Here is a 12,738-nt window from a genome sequence, read left to right as displayed (position 1 = left end):
TCTCTCTTGCCATCCATCTCCATCCTCTGACAAACAGAGGCTAGGGACACCATTCCTTATCCATCCTGGCTAATAGCCATTAATGGACTTAACCTCCATGAATTTATCTAGTTCTCTTTTAAACTCTGTTATATTCCTACCCTTCACAACCTCCTCAGGCAAGGAGATCTGCAGGTTGCCTGTGCGCTGTGTGAAGAAGAACTTCCTTTTATTTGTTTTAAACCTTCTGCCCATTAATTTCATTTGGTGGCCCCTAGTTCTTATATTATGGGAACAAGTAAATAACTTTTCTCTATTCTCTTTCTCCACACCACTCATGATATTATATACCTCTATCATATCCCCCCTTAGTCTCCTCTTTTACAAGATGAACTGGAAAAAAGTACTCTTAGTCCAGAATAAGAGTGTCCACAAGAGGTGTTATACCAGTATAATGACAGCAATATAATTATACTAGTACATTTTCCCACGTAGACAAGCCCTTAGACAAGTTTCCATCAATTGCTGTCGTACTGAGATCGCCACCTTCCTTATTCCTAAGTGGTGAACTGTCCTTAAACCACACCATACATTTAACATACTAATCCTTAATGCTTATATAGCACTATTCATCTTCAAAGCACCTTAAAAACCATGACCCCATTCCTGCAAGCTATTTTGCATGGGTGGACCTTTATATCTGGGTAGAGCCCCAAAAAAGTAAATGAGGATCTGTCTACATGAACTAATTTGCAGTAGCAGAACCTTCAATTAACAAATCCTCTCAACACTGTGGAGTAAATAATGGGGCTGGTCAAAAAATGGTAAGTATTTCCCATGAAAAAAATTAAAATAAAACAATTGACTTTTTCCTCAGAAAAAAGGGTTTTCCTGGAAATTTATGATTTTTTTGTCAAAACTAAACAAAAAAAATGTATTTTTATTAGGCACTAATTGAACATTTCTCACTTTTGGATTTTTGCTTTCTTCCCAATTTCACATCCATTTACTCTCTTTTCAAGATGAAAATAAAGGCGGAGAGGAGTGAGAGGTCTGAACCCAGAAAATTAAAAAAAGTTCCAGTTCACTTAAAATAACAATTTTTTTGTTTCAAATCAAAACATTTTTGATTCATTTCAATGAAAAAATTAAAAAATGAATATTTCTGTGAAAGTTTTCATATAGTTGGACAATTATTATTTGTTAATCAAAAAGACTACCCCTAGTGAATAAAACTGAGGAAAGGAGATTAAAGGTGGCCTAGAAAAAGTGGGGTGGAGGTGGGGGAGAGGAGGCCTTTTTTGCTTTTCTTTATTATTACTGCTTGTGTTATAACAGCACACAGAGGCCACAAGCTAAAACCAGAGCTCAGAAGTGCTGAGTGTTGTATAATCCTTCACTTAAAAAACAAGTTCTGCCCCCAAGACCTTACACTCTACATAAATGGTGCATGTATTTCATGTATTTAGAAGTCTTTAAGGTCATTTTATTTTTTAAAGATTTTTTTTCTTCCACATTTCTTTATCACATTAGAAATATTCAGTACCTTGTTTTTCCAAAATTATTCTATGGATGACTGGAGAACTGGTAATGAAATCACAATTATCAAAGAAGTGAAATTTGTTTGAGAAGGAAAGTGATTTTTATTCAGTCTGATTACAGCTATCTGTGCTGCATTTGTTTTTTGGTTGGTGTTCTGTTTTGTTTTCTTGGCTGGCCAGCTGGGTTTTTTATACCTATTTAATTCAAATGCTTAGTAAGCAAATGAAAGGAAAGTTATCTTCGTCAAAGTTTCAATTAAGAACTATGAAAGATTTCAACCTATTTCTCAGAGTCCACCAATGAGACCTCCAGCAGAATCAGGAGGGGGAAAAATATATTCTTGATACTTATAACATAAAATGAGGAAACAGAAAAATCTGGGGGGAAAGTGATCTTTCACAGCTTCTTTATACATTCTTAAGAAGCAAAAAGGGACACAAATGCAATTTGTGGTTTTTTTTCCTTAGAAGTTTCCCTTTAAGCATGGTACAATCAGGTAGTTTAGTCCAAAAATATAGAATGAATGGATTTTACAAAATGCAATAGAAATATTTTAATAAATTCTTTAACGTATTAATGAAAAGAAGTATTTTTGGTCTCATGGTATTTGCAAACCAATCACTGCAGCACTGTGCACACATACAGAACAATCAGACCATGAAAAAGTGAAATTGGCCTTGTGTCACCTGCTCAAAGTGAAGGCAGTGCAAACATTAAAAAAGCATAAATGGGGAAAATTATATTAGAGTTGTACAATTCTTGCAGTTTAGTAATTAAAGCTGCTATGAGTAACAGGAGTAGACAAATGTGGGTTTTGGTTGGTTGGGGTATTTAATAAATGACTTTTCACTTGACAGTACCCCTTTAGAGTGCCTCATCCACAGCCACAGGAAGTGTCAGAACCAGGATAAGAACACAAGAGAAACTGTTTTCAGAGTAGCAGCCGTGTTAGTCTGTATCTGCAAAAAGAACAGGAGTAATGCTCTGTTCTGTGCTGATTACACCATGCATCTCAGAGACATCAAATGGAGGAAGAGGAAGAAGAGGTGGACAAAGTCTAAGGAAACAATAAGCATGTTTCTGATCTCATGCTGCAGTTTTACACTGATAAGTTTCCACTGATTTTTAATTTACACCAGTGTGAGATCAGAATCAAGCCCTATGAATGCAAGAAACATGTACGCAGCTCAGTCAATCCAGATTAAATTGTATGCAATAGTCCTTTAAGCCTTGTTCCCAACCCTTGCCTTCACACACAGAGGAACACACATGCAAAGGAGAAACTGAGATGCGTTCCACACAAATATGCACACAAATAATTTTGAAAATTCCTTGAGAAGAAAGCTTGGGTGCTAACGTGACAGCTTGGCCTTCAAACTGAGTTCTACCTTAGACTATGGTGTTTAGAACAAGCAAAGCAATATAGCAGTCCATTGGCATGGGCTTGTATACTCTAGTATGCTCATTGCTTGTATACTCTTTTGTTCGTTTATCAACTTCCCAACACTCTTCTCAGGCTGCACTGTAACTTTCCATTAACCGGAAGAAAGAAGTTCTTCGAATTCTTTATAAAGAGGCATTAACAAGATAGTGCAATAAGAAAAATAAAGCTGCATAAAAGATTGGCAGCTTCAGCAGTGTGGCATTAATGCAGAGACTGAAGGGTAAAAATAACAGGTGTGCTTTTACAGAAAGGTTTTTTTGGTTATTTTTCTTTCCCAATTTTCTTCCCCAGATTTTTTTGCCTGCTGATCTCCCAGCTCCTGTGTATGCACATGGCTTCCATTATAACACCCTGGAAAGGCAAATGAGCACCCTTTTCTGAAGCTCTCACTTTTCTTTCACTTCTCCATGACCAGAGACAACTGCTCTGTCCTGATTATTCACACTCACAACTCTGATGACATATTTACCTCATCACTCACCTCTGCACCCACATCCTGTCATTTCTTCCTCTATAGCTTCTCTAAAATCCAGCATTTGCTCCCCATTCTTAATGCCAAAATTTGCCTCAACTTCTGCAATCTTTGGCTTTCTGCACTTCAGAACTCACCTCACTCACTCTCTTCCAGTTTAGTCAAGATTTTGGTGCAAAAATCATTTCGTTCTCCCATCACTCCATCCCTTTATCATGTCATACCCTTCTTTTATGCATAAGTGTTGAAATCAAAGCAGCAACATTGTAGTTAAGGGTTTGTTTTCCTTTTCATTATGTTGTAAATTACAACCTCAGTTTTTTAATTCAGACTAGGTAGTTTTTCAAATCCAATGAAACTAAGATATCTGCCCAACTACTTCTGGCTTAGAGATGCACAAAAATATTAAAATTAGAGATCATCATTATTATTACTGCCTATTTCTAGAACAAATCAGAGATGCATTTTGAAAAGTAAATTTTTTTTAGTCTTTCAGCCATTTTCAGGACCTTCTGAAATCCACAATAATTTCCTGTTGCATTCAATAAGAGTTAGAAGAGGCCCTTCAAGAACAAAAATTCTCTCCAATCTACAGTCTGGATCTTGATGGGTTACTCTGAACTCATTCTGTACATAGAAATTCTATTGATATTGATGGGAGTCAGCAGGGCAGCCTGGAGTGCAGAATGTGCAATGGAGATCTGCACTGCTGATAAGAGATCCACACGGTGGAGCAGAGGGGAGAGTTTTGCCCTGAAAGGAGAGTAATATGATCTTTTCAGCTACAACCAAATTTAATTAAAGTAAACATTTTCAAGTTTGGGAAGTGGCCACTCTTCTGAACTTAAATCCTTTTAGAAGCTCCATGGATGGTTTATGATTTTATGAATATTGTTACTACATGAAGTCCCAGGAGAAGGTGCTCAACTGTTGGACTGTCAGCCTTTTGACAGGACTCTGCATAGCAAAAATGCTATGAAGTGGCATGCTACTTTAGCACTTACACTATGCAAAGGCCCTATCAAATGCAATAGCGTGACAATGTGCAAAATCCTGGTTAACACAGGGGGCCTCTCTGAGGTCAAGAGCCGTCCCTTTTGTTTTATAGTTTAACATACATTTGAGACTATTAAGAAAAAAAGAACTTAAATAGAAATAGCTGATAAGGATCTGACTTAGCCAAACAATGGGAAGGAAATTCAGAGTTAAAGCTAGCACTTAGTTCTTAGCAGTCCCCATTGTGCCTAGATACTATGATTTTACAAGTCATACAATACTAAGGCATAACACCATGAGGTAAGGAGCCTTGGATCTGAATTTTGTTGGTTTAAGTTCAGGCCATGAACAGTATTTTAACTCGGTATTTGTATTTCTTGGGTCTAATTGTTCCACAATTTCTGAATCCTTGTTGTGAGTGGAATACAGCATGCGGCACACATTCTACTCACAACAAGGAGGACAAAAGATTCAGTGGTCAGAGGACAATTAGTCCCAATTAGGCCTATTCTGCAGCTCAGTGTAAAGCGTGGGGGAAGGGTGCTAAAATTTTAAAGAAACAGGTCCCTCCGGCAAGTTACAGTGAGATCACTAAAGTTACAAGTGAACTTCAGAACCTGGCAACTCATACACAATACTACATTCTGATGAGTCTACAGTAAAAATGCTACAGCGGCACAGCTTCACTGCTGCAGTGCTTCAGTGTAGAGGCTACCTACGCTGACAGCAGGGATTCTCCTGTTGGTGTAGGTAATTCACCTCCCCAAGAGGTAGCTAAACTGACAAAAGAATTCTTCTGTTGACCTAGCACTGTCTATACTGGGCGTTAAGTCACCTTAACTACGCCACTCAGAGGTGCAGATTTTTCACATGCTAGAGCAAGGTTGTTAACCCAACTTAATTTTCTAGTTTAGAAGAGGCCTAAGCTCTTGGAGGGCAAAGTCAGTAGCATCTAGAGGTGATGGAGCACTATTTGTAAAATATAGTATGTAACAAATATTGGCAGCTTTTGTCAACTAGTTTAATCAACAAATCACTTGATCTAGCTTTCAACCAACTGTCCTATTGAGAGACTTCATTTTAAATTAGCTTCAAAAATCAAGGTTAATAATACTTACATATGTACATGTGGAGGCTGGAACCTGCTCTGGTTGATGTTGTAGTGTGTAAATGCCTGGGTTGGATTTGAGCTGTATTCATCCACTGTTACAGTAACTTTGCCTTGTGAAGGAATTCCATGAGCCATCCTTCCTCCTTATAGACATGAGCAATTTACAACTTTCCAGAGTCAAGAATGGCGGTGGGCATTGTGTTCCAGCCAACTTCTGAACCCAAGGATCTCCTCATCAACACTAAAGACTTCTACAAAAGGAAGAAAAATAATACAGACACAGTGTTTAAAGTCCTGAGATGCCAAAAAGATCAAATTATGGCTGTATTTCAATCTAGTCCTAAATTGATATCCTTTGGAAATTTCTATCTATATATTTCTAATGTACCCATTTATTTGAGTATCTAGCCACTAAGCGTTAATTATATCTGCATCTTTTTTTAAAGCTTCCTCACTTTGCGCTGTTTTAAGTACTGTTGTAGTACGGATTGCTTAAAATAAGACTTTGTTTACACTACAAAATAATCTGTGTAGAAAGCCCCAGCTAAGTGCCCTATATTTACTATTCATCTTAATTTTAAATAAACATCTAGTGCTAATTACAGCTGTGAAAGTTAATAACTAGGCCTAACTTCATGAAGGTCAAATGGCTCTTGTCAAATGCCTGCACCCTCTTCGAAGCACAGCTAGCTTTACAAAGTTGGTTACATTTCGTCAGATCTTCTGCCAGCTGAAAATAAGACAGCCCATCTTACAAAGCTGTAACAAAAGGTGAACCACTTTGGTTCAAAGTATTTATATGTGTCAGAAGGAAAACTGGCATTTAAGCAGCATTACCAATATACTCATTCTACCTGCAACAAAACTAAGCTTTCTACACACTTTACATAATCAAATATTTGTGATTTATTTGCTACTATTACCAGTCTTCTCTCAGTGCACATATATAATTCTATTAACGAGAATTCTACATACATATACAAATAAAAGAAAAACATGCTCCTCTGCCTATACACACACATGCCTGAGTCATTCAAGTTACCAACACCTTTTCTGGTGCACCAGACATCATCAAATTCTCGTACACGTACGTACTCACATACAGAGCCATCATAAAGAATATTAGCATTCAGAGTGGAGAAGCCCAGCCCGGTGGTCTAGCAGTGTGAGCACAGGACTCAGAGCCAGGAACTCCCAACTTCTAATCTTAGTTCTGACTCCTTCATAAAATCATTTCTCCCCCACCCTCCCATCTGTAAAATGAGGATATCAAGATGACCCTGCTTTACAAGGGTATTGTGAAAATTGATCAGTAAAGTGCTTTCAATCTCTGTATAAGTACTATTTATGGACCAGATCCTCAGCTGGAGGACCTGGCCTTAAATTACTAGATGCAAGGAGCAGGTTCTTGTATTTATATGTAAGTTACAAAAGTAAATCTCCATTGCTGAGATGAGAACATGCAAAACAGAAGGGAGGAGAATGGTCTGAACCTCAGGCATCAAACTATGCAATATTTTTCCTACAGTGATGCTCTTAGACTACTCTTAGCTCCCAAACAGAAGTATGTTTACCACATGCAACATTAAAATTTTGAAATCTTTGCTTTGTAATAAAACTTATTTAGATTACAAGACTAGTTTCCAGTTTGGCATAAAATATTGAAAAAATGCCCAGCAAATGGCAGATGGCCCGCCATAGGCCATTTATTTTATTATTTTACAACCTCAGGCCTACCTCCGCTTCCGTATGTTAGTTGGGCAAAGAAATGCCACAATCTACATTCCAGGAATCGGATTCTCTCATCCATTTCCAATATCAGTAAAAAGCAGACAAAATTAAACTAAACCTTAAAATTCTCACCACAAGAGAGAGTTACTTGTGATTTTGTATGTTTCAGTGAAATCACTGTCTGGTCTTTATACTAATTTGCCCTCATAAGAATAGTAAAGGGTCTGAGGGATAAAATCAACAAGGTAAGATTTACTAAATCAAATCTTTGCTCTGTTAAGTGTAAGATACATGTAATAACTGCTCACGAATCATAATGTGGTAGTTTCCATACCAAATTTGCAGCTGTTTCCTTAATTTCCCTCACAATTATATTTTACTGTTATTTTGCATAACAGTAAAACACAACACCTGCTTCAAATTGCAGTCCTGTTCTAAGTACTGTAATTCTTTTGAGATACAAACTATTAAGAGTGTGCAGCGTAAAAACTGCATAATTGCACTGCACTCAAAAGTAAATACAAATGAAAACATCTTCCTGTTAGAGAAATGACTGTCATTACAAAGAATGTTAGTTATCAAGGCTTGAAGGGGCAAAAACACACATTTTTATACAAGAACTTTAGGGTTTACATAAATTGGGGAATAGTGTGGAAATTACATGCCCAATCTTATTTTTTTGCAATCAAAATCTACTGTGCAAAACAGAGAACATTCAAAGCAACCACAACCAAATTTTTGCTCAGACTTTTAGGAAGGCTACGTACTTCCATTAATAGTACGAGCAAAAGTCAGAACATTACATTTCCTATTACAAGTAACTCTGAAAAAAATTAATTTGCTCATTAAAGTGAATTATACACAAAGAAAATATTAAACATCATTTTACAGTGTTCATAAAACTATTAAAATATAAATTTCAGCTAACATAAAACAGAAGTACAAAGAGGATACTGGATAGTCATAGAAAATACTTTTAAGTTGTTTCATTGTAATATTTAAAATAAAAACTTCCCATAATATTTAATCCTAAATATATACCTTTATGCTTAACTAAGACTAAGTGAAACAAAGCAATGAATTAAACTGAAAGGTAACAACAAATATCCGACATGGAAAAAAGTCAAATATATGCCGGGGAGGCTGATTTTAATTTCATTTTCCTAATTTCTCTTGAATGTTTTATATAGCAATACAGCTCACCTATCAGAGGTGTTGGATTATTATCTTCTTTAATGTGGAGTTCTTTGAAAACAATGCCAAACAGAAGCAAGTATTTCAGAACTTTCATAAACAAATTTGTATTAGACCCAAGGAAAAACAGGCATATTTTTCAGCACTATTGTTCTTCTCACCCCCCTGACAGTAAGCACTCACTGAGATGATGAGCACAAAAGAATAGTTGCATGTTTTTTCATAGCTGTCAGGTGCAACCTAGTATGCAATATTTGCCATTTCTTACCTGATAATTTTTAAGCAAGAAATCTAACTATGAAAAGGATATCCACTTCATTATATCATGTTTTACTAATGATATGCCAGAGGTTATTCTGAGAATGACAATAGCCATCTTTCAGGGTGTATTTATGATTTAGAATGTTACAAAGAGATACCTTCATGCATGCGTCTGTTTGTTCAGTTTTACATCTACAAAATGTACAAGGCTGACACTTCTAAAAACAAAAGGCAGACAATTTTATACTACAGCCTACTTTTCTAAGGAGTATTCATACTAAGCAGCTTTTACAATTTTATTTTAATTTTAGCTGTAATTAAAACATTAGACATAATAGCTCTTTGGACTTGTATAGCACTATATTAAAAAAAAACTCCCTCAAATTTAAGCACTTGTGTGACCTCAGTTTGAGCAATCAATGCTTTTTCTCTTCTGACCGGTATTTAGTGGGAGAAAATGTCGAAGTCTGTCAAAACTGCAGAGGGAAAAATGGGGTTAAATTAGATGTTAATTTTCTTTTCAAGTAAGCTTCCAATAACTGTTATATCAACGTTGATAGAGTAACAACATATTAGAAAAATATTAACACAAGCCCACCACAATAAATGAGATAGCTTTTGGTCTCTCATAGGATATTGCAGGATGTGCTAGTGATTATTTAACAATTTGCCTGAAATCCCTACAATGTTGTACAGTACTATACTTTTTCATACAACTCCAACTTCATACTATTTATTAAGAGTGGTGCATATATCAGAGTGACACCGCATATAGTAAGTGTAGACCTGTGTTTTAAAATTTCATTTTAGACAACACATTACCCACTCTGCACACACGTCTAGATAAACGCTCGCAGACTTCAAGAGAGAGCGGGAGGCATGAAAAGTTAAATCAAACTAGTGATGCCCACAGAAGGCTTATCCAAAAAACTATGCACACGCACCATGAGTCGCACAGAGAAACAAATGCAACGCTGTACATTCATAAATACCACCTCCCTCCCCACCCAATACACACACCGACCTCCTCTCCCTTCATGTGTCTGTGGAATAAAACCTCGTGGCAAGCCGATCCCTCAGTATAAATGATCCAGTTGCCAAAACGGTTAGCTCTGTAGCACTCAGTACTAGGCGGAAAAGGCAGAAGTGGTACCAGTCTGCACACACTACCTCCTCTATCAGTCAGTCCATGCCCGGCTGCCGCCTCCTGCTCTCTGGGCACCCTCTGTGCTGGTTATTGGGAGTGTGCTGGGTGCTTGGCTCACTCCCTCTCACCCCCTTTTTTCCCCAGGCTCGGATCGATTGATCACAATCAGTGGCCAATGGCTCTGACACCGCACCATCCTGCCTTTTGTACAACACCCCCCTTTTCCCAACGTCATTCATCCCATCCGATCTTCCCGTTTCACTAGGCGACCTGGCATTATAGCCCAGATCAAAAACACACACACACAGCCAGAGCCCCCGGGAAGCACAAACCCGCCCTGCGAGCTCCTGATTTTGCAATTGCTCTTGTATTTATTATTTCCTCGGGGGGGGGGGGCGTTCCTGCATTTTTTTAAAATACATAAAGTTTCCATCCTCCTCGCTCTCTAAAATTAATGCATGTTATTTTTCCACGCCCACATCTGCACTAAAACTGATCTGTTGGGTGGGGGGGAGCGATATATTCAACCAACAAGAGAACAAACCCTTTTAATTGCAGCTGTGTCATTTCCACAATTCTCCTTCCCCCCCCCACCCCCCGAAAAAAAATCCCTCCTCTCTTTCCAAGTGCCCTAGGCCTCTGGGATCAGGATTTCAAAGCATGTTTTAAAATGTAGTTGCCTCGCATATAAATAAGAGACAGAAACTCCAGCTCTGAATATAAAAGAAACCAGTTTGCAATCGGTACTTTTCTTGGAGTCTCGCTTCGCTCCGGTTGCCTGCTTTGATGGTGGTGGTGGTGGTGAAATTCCCCTTCAAATGCACAAAAAATCGGAGCAAACGCTACATTTCAGTTTGAATGTAACTGTACTTTGCATTTCGCCCGCTTGATCTGCCGTTTCCTTGGTCTCTCCAGCAAGCAAAATGCTCCCTGGCCTACCCTCCCCCTGTCGTGCTCTAACATTATAACCCCGATCACCCGAGACTTTCTAGTAAACAGCCAGGAAAATTCATCCCATTTCTCTCTCTCTGCTGCCAAATCACTTCCACCACTACCTCCCCCCAGACAAGAAATAACGCAGTGGGGGATGGACGGGGGGCTTGCATGGGGTGGAAGGAGGGAGACAAGACACACAGCTCAACAAAATAATTAGCTTCTCACTGTGCAAAAAATAACCCCCAAACAAATGAAAACCAAACCATCCAGCTAAATGATCATTCTGGTGAACGGAAAATAAGCAGTCAGTTCTATTCTTATTATTCTTTAAAGCAGCCTGGCTCAGGCGCTGCTGCGCTAGCCCCTGTCTGATCCCCTTCTACTTGTACATGACAAGGCACCTCTAACCCGAGGCTTTGTGTTTTGTTATTTTTCCATTTGATTTCTCTCCCCTTCTCTCTAATCGGGGTTGATTACCTTTCTTTTTCTGGCTGCTGCTGTGTGTCCTAGGGATGCCTTCAGTGCTGGGAGAGGAACCGATCCATGGGGGATTTGAGAGAGCTGGTTAAGAGAAAGGCTGGAAGGTGGAGGTTGGTGTAGGCAGGGCAAAACCTTCGACCCTGAGGGTCCCCCGGCTGGCTGGAGAGTGGAAATGAGAGACACAGAGAGAAAGAATGAGAGCAGAGCCTCGATCTGGGAGAGAGAGCGAGCGAGAGAGACAGAGGGGAGAGCGAGCGAGAGCAAAGGAGGGAGAGAGCAGAGCCGTGCAGTGAGAAGGGACTGCCACTGGGGTCAGGGAGCAGAGCACCAGGAAACAGGGCGGGCAAGGAGCTCTGCACATACACACACAGCCAGCCAGCTCCTCCTGCTGCCTCTGACTTCACTCCCCAAGCAAGGGGGGCAGAGCTCTTCTGCCAAACTGCTGCAATTCCCCCTCCCATGGAGCCTGGAAGAGAAAGAAAGGAGAGGAGCTGTGTTAGTTGGGTCAAAGGAGGAAGACAGACTGAGCATCGCTTTTGAAATAAATAATAATAAAAGGCAGGAAATTCAGGAGACTTTTCGGATAAGGGAGCACACAAACAAACCTGCATTGTAACACCTCCCCAGTCCTGAAGGGGGAAAAGCCCTCAGCTGGGGCTAGGTGAGAACAAAGTAGGCATACTTTATGACTGAAAAAACCCAACTCTGTCTCCCCCAGATTTCTGCACTTCTGCTTTCCCTGTGAAAAGCACATTTTCTGTAATGCAGGAGGTACAAATACTATGGCTGGTTGAAATGTGTTAAATGTTCTACAGCAAGAATTAACCTCAGTGCCCAGAAGAAAGCATAATAAACATTTTTTTTTTTAGTAGAGTTTGCTGGGATTTCCCCCCACACACACCCCTTTCCTCTTAAGAAGCCTATAGTAATTGTGTCAACAGTCATATCAGAAGCAAAGTAAACACTGGAACTGCTTGTTCTTTTTCTCTGAAGACAACAAATGGAAGAAAAGACTTCTAAAATCATACAAGCAGGGGCAAAGGGGGGAGAGAAATGTCAAAGAAAACCCAGAAAATCAGGCTGATAAAACTATTTCTATCTGACCTTGAAGAATGATGCCCAGTAGGGTCCTATGCATTTAAAAGTACTGCTGGCTTTGGCCAGCCTTAGGATAAGCATGGTAACCAGACTAAATTTCTTGTTGAAGACAGCCTCACAGATCTAGACTATCATCAGGTAGAAATCCAGTATGAGAGCAAAGGCAGCAGCGTACATATGCAACAAATTAACAGTTATCTCACTAAGCAGCCTAAAATATATTAAGTTGCAGGAGTTTTTTCACGGCTGGTCAGAAGGCTCTTCTGGGCTTTATTTTAGAGTGATCATTGTAAGGCCCCAAAGAGATTTCATTTGTTTTGCCAAAAATGGTCTTCAAACAAGCGAGT

General features: G+C 39.0%; 1 protein-coding gene across 3 annotated transcripts in view; it reads right to left on the bottom strand.

Annotated features, from left to right (window-relative positions):
• The window catches only part of MPPED2 (metallophosphoesterase domain containing 2), a 136,277-nt gene extending 124,744 nt beyond the window's left edge, over window positions 1-11,533 (bottom strand). Inside the window, exons 1-2 of one of the 3 annotated variants that reach the window (XM_050955477.1) lie at window positions 11,291-11,533; window positions 5,552-5,795 (exon numbers count right to left, since the gene is read on the bottom strand). In XM_050955477.1, the coding sequence (XP_050811434.1) occupies window positions 5,552-5,679 (128 nt within the window). In that variant the 5' untranslated portion in view covers window positions 5,680-5,795; window positions 11,291-11,533. Of the gene's footprint in view, window positions 1-5,551; window positions 5,796-9,750; window positions 10,184-11,290 lie in introns of those variants that run through there. The other 2 variants (XM_050955478.1, XM_050955479.1) reach the window with 2 other exon arrangements.
• Window positions 11,534-12,738: the final 1,205 nt, after the last annotated feature.

Source organism: Gopherus flavomarginatus, chromosome 5 (genome assembly GCF_025201925.1).
Source record: "Gopherus flavomarginatus isolate rGopFla2 chromosome 5, rGopFla2.mat.asm, whole genome shotgun sequence".
NCBI lineage: Eukaryota > Metazoa > Chordata > Testudines > Testudinidae > Gopherus > Gopherus flavomarginatus.
This window is presented reverse-complemented; position numbering and strand designations above follow the sequence as displayed.